This window comes from Labrus bergylta, chromosome 3 (genome assembly GCF_963930695.1).
Source record: "Labrus bergylta chromosome 3, fLabBer1.1, whole genome shotgun sequence".
Classification (NCBI taxonomy): domain Eukaryota; kingdom Metazoa; phylum Chordata; class Actinopteri; order Labriformes; family Labridae; genus Labrus; species Labrus bergylta.
Window position 1 is genome coordinate 23064786 of NC_089197.1, and position 13181 is coordinate 23077966.

General features: G+C 38.6%; 1 protein-coding gene across 3 annotated transcripts in view; it reads left to right on the plus strand.

Annotated features, from left to right (window-relative positions):
* Nucleotides 1–13181, plus strand: part of furina (furin (paired basic amino acid cleaving enzyme) a) — an 80844-nt gene that overhangs the window by 30609 nt on the left and 37054 nt on the right. For all 3 annotated transcript variants that reach the window (XM_020625981.3, XM_020625986.3, XM_065952994.1), the window contains exon 3: nt 11913–12011. In XM_020625981.3, coding sequence (XP_020481637.1) covers nt 11913–12011 — 99 coding nt within the window. The remainder of the gene's footprint in view (nt 1–11912; nt 12012–13181) is intronic.

Below are 13181 nucleotides of genomic sequence, written 5' to 3' on the forward strand. Positions count from 1 at the left end.
CTAACCAGAAGTTTAGATGAACACCCAGAGTACACTTTGTAAGGTCTCTGTTGAAGTTAGTCATTTGACTCACTCTCACAGCTCTTTTTCCTCGTGTTGTCTTGCCTTAACTGAACTGATTGACTGTGATGTTTTCTGTGCCACACTCGCATATATTATTGTGGGCAATACGTTGCTTAATGGCTGTACACTTTCCACTGACTGGAACGACTGTCTGATTGATATCAATTTTTGTTGCCGGACTGCACACAGTTTCATTTGACAGGGAGATAAAATAAAGGCGGACAAGTCATATGAGTTTAATGTTCCTTGACAAGGCGGTGACTGCTTTTCATTCTCATAATGTAGATGAGAGCGCAGTTGTTTTGCTCCACGCTGCTGTCTACTATGAATAATTCTGTGTTGTAACTGCGTTCAATATCATCCCCACGGTTGCTGAATTATTTGGTTGGACGAGTTCATTTGTTCATACTGCCCGGGGAGTGGAAATTATGAATAATTTTGTTGATCGACATTCACCCACATAAATGAACACATCAAATTTCTCTTCTGGAGAAACAAAAGTGGTCCATCTTGTGTGGCAGCAGAGGCGACTGCGTGGTGACCGAGTCTGTGTGTTGCTGCTATGTTGATTTGCTTTTATACGATTAAAGAATGATGATGTCAAATAAACAGTGATGACCCATTAAAAGCCCAATCCAGTCCGTCTGAAATAGACCTGCTTTCAGCTAATTTCAGTTCCACTTAATTGCTGTTGACAGTATTTTCAGTCAACTTCATTATAAATAAGAGCACCATACTAATTGATGTTTGCTCATTATTTTCAGGGCATTAAACACATAGCACCATGCAGATTTAGTTCAAGCTGCAAGGACAAACCCCAGCTTATGTTTCATTAACTCATCTGTTTAAGTGCTGTGTCAGTCGTGCATAGAGTGACTTAAAGCCGACCTGTGGAGTTATGTTGTAAACAAACAAAAACTCCTGATTTGCAGCCAGTGTGTCTCACAAAATTGCATTGTGAGTTTGTCGTGCATGATCTGAGAAAATTATGCATCAGGTTTGCACATTGTTCAACATTGATAAAATATGAAGTGTAAATACACAAAAGTTAAAGATATGCACATTACTTTGACCTCTCAGTGAACATGTCTATTTGCTTTTCTTCATGTTTTATACAATGTGTTTTCAACATGTTCCTCCTTAGTCCAAATACCAGTCAATCTGATAGTATCTAAAAACTAGATTGAGTTTAATCTAGACTGCAGCCAATTGGTGTGAATGAACCATTCTACCCTGGCCTCAATCCAACAGGTAAAATTTTCACCTGCTGAGAGCAAGAGCTCTCTTCTTTACATAGAATCATTTGTCTCATTCATTTGGATGAATTCAGACTTTTGGGATTTGTTTATTGCTATTGTTCAGAACGTCACAATGATGACATTGGGATTAAACATACAGCCCTATTGTGAATATCCTCAAAACATGCTGAGTGCCTTTTTTTCCTTTCTCCCCTAGGGTTTAATCCATGTTGAATCGCTTGCAGTCCTGCAATTCTATACTTTTGCTTTCCCATAGCTACAACACACATTTGTGTAATGTATGTTCATGAGAAAAACCAAAAGGAGATCCATTACATTATGTCTTTACCCAATACTGAACCATTACCAGGAGCTAAACCACTGGTGGTCTTCAATAAGTATTGTCTTAATGCCATTATATTACCATTATTTTGTTCATGAAGTTATATTACCATAACTAAGTTTATATACATGAAATATAGAAATACAGCATTTTATCTTGCTGTGTTATATATATATATAATAAGTTGTTGTGAGGATGAATTTTCTTTTTCCAATGTACTGTCCAAAAAGATATTCTTCACATGGTTATCAGACCCAGCCAGTATCTATGTGCTACATTAATCCAGGGTGTAGCATGCTACATTACAAGTAAACTTCGAAGAAGCCTGAGATATTCAGGGAAATGGTCTTTTACTCACAGGATGTCCTTTGTTCTCTTTCTACAGATGAATTTTTAGAGTGCATTCACAATGGTGTGTGACTGTTTCCTGGTGTTATTCACACAGTCAGCCATTAGGATTTTTTTAAATCATCAGACTGCCTTTTTTGTCAGCCTATTTTAGAACTTTTATATGTGTGAGCAGACACAGGATCAATTTCTTGCAACATCAATTTTGTGCCTATTTCTGCACAGTTACCTGTGAAATTGATGCTGGAACAGATTCAAGCGCGTGTGTGTGTTTGCCCGTGTGTGTGTGGCTCATGTGGCTATTAAGCACAAGGTTCTCATTCTTGGCTCAAATTCGAGGGAGGAAGCAGCAAGCGGATTTTTTTCAAATTAAGAGGTCTGCGATAATATTAAAGACGCAGGAGACTCCAGTTTGTAGTTTCCCCTGGAGCACGGCAAAAGCAGAACAGATAAGTAATGACCGATTACACAGTCAGTCATTCAGACAGCTCGACGTGCTGGACAATTTTTCTATAATCACCCAGATGAAGATAACCATGCCAAAACATCAGTTTTGTCTGGTTGGTGTCATGTTTTGAAAAGGCTTATGATGCTGTAAAAGAGTATAGCGCATACAAAAATCACTTTTGCCTTCCTGTGGTAATCTCTTGCACAATTCACCCATATTTTTCTTTCTTGCTCAACAAACAAACTGAAGAATTTTTTGTTTTTTCCCCCTGAAAAAAACAAATACTTTATCATAGACTTAAACCCTCTTTGCCCTCCTACAGTAATACCACATCGTCAAAGCTGAACCTTTGGAACCGGTCTCCATGTAAACCAAACAAACAAACAAACAGTCTTAGAGGGCTTCCCCTCTACAATCTGTGCAGAGGATCTTGTTTTGTTATCCGTCTTTCTTTCACCCCACTTCCCCTATACAGTGCTGAGAGGAGGAGTACAATGAGTGGGAGGTTTTTTTTGTACAGCGAGAGGGATCACAGACTGTAAATGTGTGTAGCCTCGGGCGTTGGCAGCAGCAGTGGCTCGATTTCATGTCAGCAGTGTGCAGCAGGACACGTTGCAATAACCAAATCAGCTTAAAGGACAAAAGCATCTTTGAAATATATCATTTAAAAAAATGTATATAAATCAGTTACATCGTTTTCAGCAAAAGTGCCAAGTGAAGTAAAATCCAATTTCTCTATATTGTAGCCACTTTTTCATTAAAAGAACTTCACCAAGTATTATATCCTGTCCAGATTTTCCCAAAGTTACTCTCAAACTGCTGCTGCCGTACACCTTTGGGAGACCCTTCTGACAGCCCATTTAATTGAAGTGCAGAGGGACCGGTTACCTGCAGTAGGCACAGAGACTAAAATTCCCAGTCCTCTTTGGGGGGTGAGAGGACACTGATGGAGATTTGTTAGATGGAGACTTTTAAAGAAATTAAGAGAGAGCAGCTTCCTCAAATGCACCCTGCGGCCCTTCACTTGGTTGGAAGAACCTGTTTGGTATTTCTGTCCTGTAGCAGTGGTCTATCAGCGCTGCCAGAGTAAAGAGGGTAGATAAAATTAGACGCTAAATCTTATTAGCTCCTGTCCCAATGGCAATCACCTTTTGCACTGTCTGCTTTGTGAGTGTGTGTGTGTGTGTCTGTGTGTGTATGTGTGTGTCAAATGAAGGTGAGGAAAAGCTCAACAGGTGATTAATGAGATTTGAACTCTCTCACATTGGCGTGTGTCCTTTCAGTCTTTGCATTTATAGGCCCTCGTGTAAAGCCCCTTAATAGCCTTGTGTGAACTTCCTTAACTTGCCTTAAACATCTTTCTTGCAGTTTGGAAACTTTGCCTCGAAGTCAATTAATGTAAAATATTGACAATCACGCGAGGAGACAAAGAAATCAGCTGAAACATTTATCTTTGGCTCTGCTCAGTTTGAGTGTCACCCCTGTATGAGTATTATCTCTTATTATTCATTAGTGCACATTAGTTCTGTCCCGCCCAAGATTTATGCAACAAGCTTTTACGTCTGCTTATATAATGGTGTTTATTCCATCACTCTCAGCAGGGGGTCCTAGAACTGACAGACTGTACCTCATGAAAAGCAAAATAACTTGAAGGAAAAAAAGTGAAATACTGTGTCATAAAGAAAGTGTAGTCTTTGCTTTTCATTAGTTGCTGTGAGGAGCTTTTGGTTTGTGAGACACCCTCTGATGAAGTCCATCTCATCTGGATAGTGGTCTTGTTTTATACATACTTTAGTTTCTTCTGATAAAAATCTCATCCTCCTACTTTTAACACCCAAACTTATTTTATTTAAAAAAATATGAACATGCTGATTCTTCAACTTCTGTTTCCATACATTTGAATATAGAAATAATCCATCTTGTTTGCTTTTGAAGGTCATGAAAACACATCATTATTAAGTCTGTTTTCTAACCAGGTAAAATCTCCTCCCAGTAGCTTTAATTAAGCATTATTAACGTACATTATTTAGAAAAAAAACCCATCTTCTACAGTTTTCTATTGACCAATATATCACTGAGCATCTTTGGTTTTAGAAAACAAGATTGGTCATATATTCACTTGACTTGTGTTTGAAGTTAATTTGGTTTCATTATAGTGTTTATAAAAAAACATTTGGCCAGAAATCCACAGGAAATAGTCAAAATACTACTTCCCTTTCACTAGTTTTTTAGAGTGTGAATTTGCTCCTATTGTCGGTCATTTTTACTGTACGGTCTCACTCAGTTTGAATTCTCACATTAGATTTAGTATCCCCTCATGGTGTCAAAAGCAATCATACAGTATGCACTCCCAGGGATACAAGAGCCTCCCTGATGATTAAAACCTGCTTCCTCCCTGTCCAATTTCCTCCATCTCAGTTTAGCTTTCTCTTTCTTTTCAAAGGCACACACACACACACACACACTCAAAAACTGGGTAAGTAGCGATGGATACAGTTGAATTCCTCCACTAATGAGGATGAGCTCATAAAGGCATCTGCATGAGAGTGGGGGACGTGTTTGGAGAGATTATCTCTGAACTGTTACTATGACTCCTTATGGTTTAAACTTTAAATGTCCAATAGACTGATTATAAAAACATATTTTCTTTTTGGCTGTGACAAGTTTAAAAGTGGATGTAATAAGAGATTCATAATGTGTGGAGTTATGTGACTCTGATCACACAGCAGACTGTTGGACCACTTCTGTCTTCTCTTCCTCTCATTAACGAAAGTGTCTTTTACAAAGGCCATTGGTAGGAATTTCCCTTTTTTGGAATTCATGAGAATGATTAGAAAAATAGCTTCAAATTAGCCGCTCTTTACTTTCCATAAAGACATGAATTTCTTTAAAGTAGGGCACAGTAAGTGAAGTCATTGCATGAGTAGTGTTGAGGCTCTTGAGTTAGGGTAAAAGGGTATTGTTAAAATGTATCACTTAGATTCAAAAACTTTTGTCATAATTTATTGGATAATACAGTAATAAATAACATTTTTTGTTTAGTGCACCCTCATTTTCTTTTTTTTCTTCACTTGGAGTTAAAAGTAACAAAATAATTGGAGTTGGTAGAGTCGTCGCCTCTCAACCGGAAGGTCGAGGGTTCGATCCCCAGTTGAGCAACATGCCCGATATGTCCTTGGGTAAGACTCTTAACCCTGCATTGCTCCCTCTGCTTCAGTGGCGGTGTATGAATGGATTGTTGTTGTACCTACTCTCTGATGTACGTCACTTTGGATAAAATCGTGAATTGTAGAATTTTAGAATTAGTTTGATCTCAGTTGAGTAGTATTTCATTTCAAACATTCATTGATATATGTTTTTAATTTTTGTTGTTGGATGATGCAACACCACACTGCGGCGGTCTGGAAGATGATAAATTAAAAGAAATGACACAGAATTACAGAAGAGATTGAGACTAGTAAATTCTTATTTCATTATATCCAGACGCTCAATCTCATCACAGTAGCCTCTAAAGGAGCATCCCTCTGCTGTTGTGAGTGGTTCTTGAAAGATTAAAAAGAATAAAAAAAACTTCTCAGACTGAGGTCAGAAACCCTTTCACTGCAGCACCTGTCCTGATAGTGCTGCTCACGATCAACCAATTATTTGAGATGACATCTGACTCCACCCTGAGGCTAAAGTTGAGGCTGTCAGCCTGTCAGTCAGTCAGGTCTTTGAGGGAATGAGACAGTTCAATCCTAGGCCAGAGTCAAGGCTACTCTTTCCTTGAACTATATCGGTTTATATTTTTTATTGTCAGAGGTTTATTTAAAGAAAAACATATTTGAGAATAAATAGCTTAAGGGGAGATATTCATAAAAATAACAGAATTCTTATTACTTAGCTTTACAGGTCATTGGCCATGATGTGTGAAAGGGAGTGTAGCAATAAAGCACATTTCTTCTCCTTTCTTTAATTATAAACAATGTGATCTCTCTGTATGTCTAAAAGTGCAACAGAGGGGGTTTTAAAGGCATATATATAGCTGAGCCATGTGCGTGTCTGGTGCTTATCTGACCCACACAGAAACATAAAAGACTTGCTCGGAAAAGTTAGTCATCTGAGGACGGCTCTCATCGACCCGTGAGCTAACTACCCTGCAGCAGTTCTGCCCTGACACTGTAAACTTTTTTACTCCCTGGTCCACTCCATAAAGCCGAGGTGTGCTGCAGCAGATGAGTACAAATGCGGATACCCTGCAGCATACAAAAAGGGATTTTTATTTTATTTTCAGTGATGTACACTGTTTTTTGTATCTTTTATTTATTCAATTATTTGATCAGAAGTCTTTGTACAACTTTAACATTAACTTTGTACTTATCCAATAGAAGGTAATAAGTAGTAAAAGTGTCATGGGGTTTGCTCGCATTGCATCATATCACAGTAGGATGTCTGTCACTGTGTTTCCCTGATATGATGCAGGAACCCTATCAGCAGCAGTTACCGGGAAGGGTAAGCTGTCCAAGTTTAATCAAACATGACTGACAATTAGAACAGCAAAGAGCACACACACACACACACACACACACACACAGTTCTCTTACACTACAGGAACTCACTGTAGCAGCCTGTTACCTCGAGTTAGCCTGAGCTGGTAAATAGCTGTGACATCTTAAGTTCTGCCGTTGTTTTGCATACCAGAACACTTCTGATAGAGGTTGTGTAAAAGTCATTCTGTATTGTGACATTGGGATTTTTTATGCAGTGTTTGGCTGGTGTAAATAAAGATGTGTGTTTACTTTAACATGTGGTGACTGACTTTTAAACCTCAGTATTGTTAAATCAACAGATAAGCCCCACAGCAGAGGACACGGTTGAAGACACGAGCTTGGTTTGAGGCAGACTGCAGCACCATCATGTCTAACCCTTTTTAGAGCTTCTTTGTGGAAAGAAAGTTCAGTAGTGTCAATTTAACTATTAATTATGCAGCAGCTTAACACATGTCAGATATTCAAAATCACAATAGTGCTGTACACTGAAGGTATTTTTCCACAGTGCTTACCTCAATCAACTCCATATATTGCATTTCTTGTATTGCCTTTTAGACATTCTCCAAACTAAGTGTAGGGAGAACTGGGTAAACAAATAAAGATTGATTCCTGAGGTTCTTTATATGTAAGAGTCAAGCATTTGTAGTCTTTGTCCATTTTCTCTGTTATTGTCAATAATAAATTGAGACATTAAGTGGAGGGTTGGGTGCATGGGGGGATTTAAAGTAGAACTTGGAGCTTGCTCTCCTTAAAAAGTTCTCAGCTTTGTGACTCTACAGACTCGAACTGACTGCGTGGAAAGATGTTTTTACTTTGGAGCCACGATGGTGCAGAGATTGTGACTGAGTGACTGATAGGAAGATTGCGGTGGAGGGAAAGCTAAATATCTGCAAACATCGCAGAGTTATCTGATGGAAGCAGACAAATGTATTTACTGTGAAAGTAAACAGCATGGATGGAAAGTTTAGAAAGAAGGAGATATAATAATATTATATGTCAATACTTAGAGATCAGTTATTCAATTGTCCAAGAAATAATAAATAAGCAAAATATATTTGTTTATTCATATGTACCTAAGGGTTTGAATATCTGTTGTATTTCTGGTGATTCAATTCTCAGTTTAATAATTTATACCTGTGAAAAATCACTTTGTGATTATGATTTATAACAACCAGTCAGGATTGCTGTAGAGTCTTGAGGCTTTCTGACTCCGTGTTTGTAGCTCCGATACTGTCATCAACTTTCAGCCCCCGTCTGCAGAGACTGCAGTCAGTTGGGTGTTTCCTAGCTGTCCTTCCTAATTAAATTCCCCATATGTCAGCCTCCTATTAACTCTGCTTGTTTTTGTCAACACCATTCAAAGGACTAATCTACCTTCTTCAGAACGATCAAGGTAGACAGTGGGCAGTGTTAAGAATCTTAATCCATATTTTCTGGATTAACACAACAGCGGAGGGTGACCTGCAGCGTGTTTAGAATGGCTAGTGTGTTTAGAAATACACAAGCTTGTGTTTGCCTTATAAAGCTTCATAAACTCAATGGTTTACTCCAAATTATTTAGAAACATTTAGACAACTTTAGTACAACATCCCCTACAGTAGTGCATGAGGAAAATGCTACCAACATCCATTTTTTAAATCTTGTTTTCCTGCTTGTTAAAATCACAACAAAGATGCCAGATTAATTCTAAAGGTTAATGAGCTCTGCGAGACTGAACGACAGCCGCAGGACAAATAATGAAGGGTGGAAAATAATGGAGCGAGAACATGCAATAATGACTAAGTGTGGTTTGGCAGAAACAGCTGTGCAAACCCATTTTCATGTGAGAGGTGAAACCTTTTGCTTCTGTGACCTCACCGAACTTAATAACTAGTATCCTTCATCATCATACAACATATGATGAACGTCTTAAGGAGCCTATATGTTACTTGTGCCAACCTAACCTTATGTCTAGAAATCCAAATTGCACTTAATTGCTAAAAGGGAAAATGAAATTTGATGAAATTTGACTGCAATAACAGCCTCCTCATGCTGAAGAACTAAACTGCACATGATTTGTTCTTGACCTTCACGCTCTCTCATGGGAAAACACTCTCATATCTTTAACATGCAGCCAAAACATCTTTCACAATTTGTCTCCAGACACTGTTTGTCTCTTTGTAAAACAGAATTGTGTCAACAGTCACAAGAGATGAGACACCGGACCCCTTTTCATAAGTGCTTTTCCCACAAGGTAAATTTGGGAGGCAAGGAGGGAGCAAACATGCAAACAGACCAGCAGACGATGATTTTTCCTGCTGCCTGTTCCCGTGCATTTTAATGAAGTTGATGGATTAATGCTTTACTTCAGTAATAGGCCCACTCAGAGAGCACCAGTTAAGACTGTTGTGCTCCATCAGTGCCCAGCTTATCACATCAGTAATGGTCACTCACAAAGCCTCATCCGTCTTTTCCCACATCACTTTTCCATCCAAATGTCTTTGTCGTAAAGAGCCTTTTCCCAGGGAAAGCGGTTAAACCTCACTGAAACAATGTTGTCTTGAGATAAAAAGGCTGACAAACATACGCTCTTAAGTGTCGCTGCTGATTACCAGATGAGGATTGAGCTGCAGGGCGGACGTTTAGCTGGAGGGGAAAAGACCTAAGTACACTTACTGAGGTGTGTGTGTGTATGAACATATGTTTAAAACAGTTGAGCTGTTTTTATTGTCCACTGTCCAGTGACCTTTAGTCCTGTGTGTATACATGTGTGCATTCATGCATGTACAGCATGCTGTTTTCTTGTTTTTGTAATCTTGGAACAAATCTGTGTCCATTCTGAGTTCACTCTATCTTGACTTATGTTTGTTAAGCAGTTGTAGTAATTACTAAAGTTTTTGAAAGTATTCCTTTTATTCCTTAAACTTGATCTTTCTTCAAAAGGTGGAGTCAGTAGAAATCAATTTTAAAGAAGTATGCATACGCTGTTTTAGAAGTTCAAATACATTTACCAATGAGTACTGGACTTAATTTCACATTACATTTCAGGAGTTATTTTCGAACCAAACATAACACACACATTCTCATCCTCAGAGAGGGATTTTAGACAGCTTCTCTTTTGACAACTTTCAGAAGTGTGCGAGCTTTGCTACACTTTTCACACAGCTTTCCTTAAAAGCAAAGATAGCAATTAGCAGAGGAAGGGAGAGAAAGTGGTTTTCAAGTAGACGGAAAGCTAAAGTGGCACTGTTACATAAAACTCTGCATGTGTTGTGGCTGTCTAACAATCTGTTGATGGTGCTTCTTTTGGACACATTGAGGTCTGGCTTCTACAGAGGATTGCACAACATGGTTCCTCACAGGATGATGAGTTTACAGAGAGGCTGTTTCTTGGATTTTAATGTTCCTGACATTGAATCCTGATGCATCTCTGTTTGAGAAATCTGTCCATCAGACTGCTTTGTTTGTGCTACAGAAATATCATTTACTGCAATGTGTTGCATATGGTGTCAAAAAGAATACCTAAAGATCTGTAGCATAAAGCTTTATTTATTTATTGAAATAAGTTGTAGTTATTATTTAAAGAATTGACTAAATCTCCTGTTTGAGCCTTTTCTTTCAGTACATATTTGTACTAGTGTTAGCATTATTTAGAATTGCTTAATGAATCCTGTTTCAGCTTCTAAACCACGTCTTTGATCAGTGTCCCACCTCCCTGGCTCTTATCTGAGCCGACACAATGCACCCACTACCTGCTCTTATTCTTCTCTTTCACAGTGGAGGTACCATCAGCCTCGCTTAATGCCTTTAGATGTGAGCTTTTTATCCTCTTTAACCTGCTGCATTTTCTCTTTGGTCTCATTCTTTAACGGTTTCACACTCAGCTAAATATCACTGTAAAGTGTGTCTTCCCTCTTGATTATTGCCTCCCCCATTGTCCTCTGATTTTTGTGTGCAGGGGCATTTTGTGTCAGCTTGCCTGGAATCGGCATGTTTACTGTGATTAAATGGGAGCAGAGCAGGTTTGGGGGACTGAGCCGTGACTCTCTTGGAGTGTAGGAAAGTTAATGAACACACTGCAGCACTTTACTTATACATCAGCATTGGTGGAATTGCTTGAAAAATCTTCATTTGTTTCTTTTAATTCTCTGTTTTTTCACCAAATCTCAATATTTCTGTGACCCATAATTACAATCTGTTGTGTACTGAAATGTGTGTGCAGTGTATTTGGTTAATGACGCAGTCTTAATGCATTTCCCCATTTTCTCTTTAGTGAAATGAATTAACAGTTCAGAGCATATGAAGCATAACACTCCATGCTAGTATTCAAAGAAGGTTTATCAGTTCGCTGATGAGCACAATATTTAACGTTAAATGTACAAATATTTCTTTGTACTGGTTCTCAGGGGGCTCTGGGGAATATGGACCATCAGTCAGGTTTCACACAGGAGAACATTTCAGTCGGTATTGTGCAAGGATTTGGAGACAGTTATTGGGAGTGAAAATGGAAATAGTATTTTGTATTTGCGAGCTCACCTTTTATGGCTAGTGCAGCTCATTAGCATCACCTGGCAGCACAATATGCAGAAAAAATGATTATGGCCTGCACTGATTGTAGAAGGATTCATTATACACGTATACCCTGAGTAGAATCTGGCTCCAGCATTTATGGATTTCCCTCAGGACTTCTTTTACTTGAGTGAAATAAATAGGGCTTCCTCTCTATGCATTAAGCTGATTTGGGTCCATAGATGCTGAGAAATGATACTGTGGTGTTCAGTAAATGTATTTTGACATAGTTATTCAATCGGAAACAAGGGTACAGGTAACAATAGCAGAGTGATTTCATCCTTGGTAGAAGCTATTATCACATGAGGAGGTGTTATCAGACTACAGAGAGAGGTAGTGAGATTTTTTTTTTCCTTGTGTGATAACTGATCTTATCTCTTTGTTTTTCTTTCCAGGCTTTTGGTGATTATTATCACTTTCGACATCGTACAGTGTTTAAGAGATCGCTGTCGGAACACAGGGGAACACAAGTCCGTCTGGAACAAGACCCCAAGGTAAGAGTTTTATGGACTGTGTGTTCATGGCTCTGAGTCATGGTCTGGTGGTGTCATTGTATGTGCAGCTGTGGTGGTAACTATCCCTTCTCTTTGTTTAGGAGAGACATTATACTAAATCATGTATTAGGAGCACTTCTCTTTGAGCAGTCGACCTAGTAGACGTCAAATTGACTCGAATGACTTAAAGCTAGGTTACTTAAAGCTTGTAAAACACATTTTATTTATAATGTTTGTTGAAGTTTTGTATTGTCTTCTAATGACCTGCTGTTGTTTGCTTCCAGTTTAATGAAGTCACTATATTGTGTAGTGATGTTTACAAACCTGAGCACATGGTTTTAAATATTAAATGTTTTGTATATTTGTGTAATTTTTATACAACAAATCAAGGATATTTATGACTCTCTAGACCAATTTAAAACGTTAGAAGTGATCTGCGGCCTTGGCAGAGGGTCTCAAACCTGCCCCAAACTATCACTGACCATGCTGTCTCATTGTTCAGCTTAATAGAACCAGTGCAACAACTCCTCTTTGGGAGTTCCTTTAACTCTGCGGCTCAATTTCCTGTTGTTGAATTCCTTTTTCCCTACAACATTGGAGGGAAGGAAGAACCTCTTTAGTAAGGATCGGCTCACTTTGTCAGTAGCTACAGGAATTTACAAGATTTTTGTTTAGTTCATTAGTATATTTATTCAAGGGAGTTTGCATAAAATGCTGTAAGAGTCTTCAGTTTTTTATCAAAGCTCATGCATTTTTTATGATATATAGACCTTCTATTGGCTCGATTTTTGCTCTTAGTTGAAGTCCAATCAAAGCTGTTGGAGCTGAAGATCTGCACAAATTTGACTCACATTTGCAACAACTACTTTGTTTTTGCAATCATAGAAGCATAAAAAATGGATTCCTTATGGGAGTAAATTTCAATTCTAGAGAGGCTGTCCCCTCAGCTTTTAAACGGTCGGGATGAAGCCTTAACAAAAGGGCCGGTAAACTCCTTTTGAAGAGGGTCTAATTGCCGACAAAAGCACCTGGACCTCTGCCAGGTCTCATAGATTGGCTAACAGAGCTCTGTTAATAGAGTCTATTGAAGATTTAAAGCTCGGGTCTATCTGGTACCTACACGCCTTCCACTGTCTTCTGATTTGTTCCCTTGTTGCTTTGTTTAGAGGG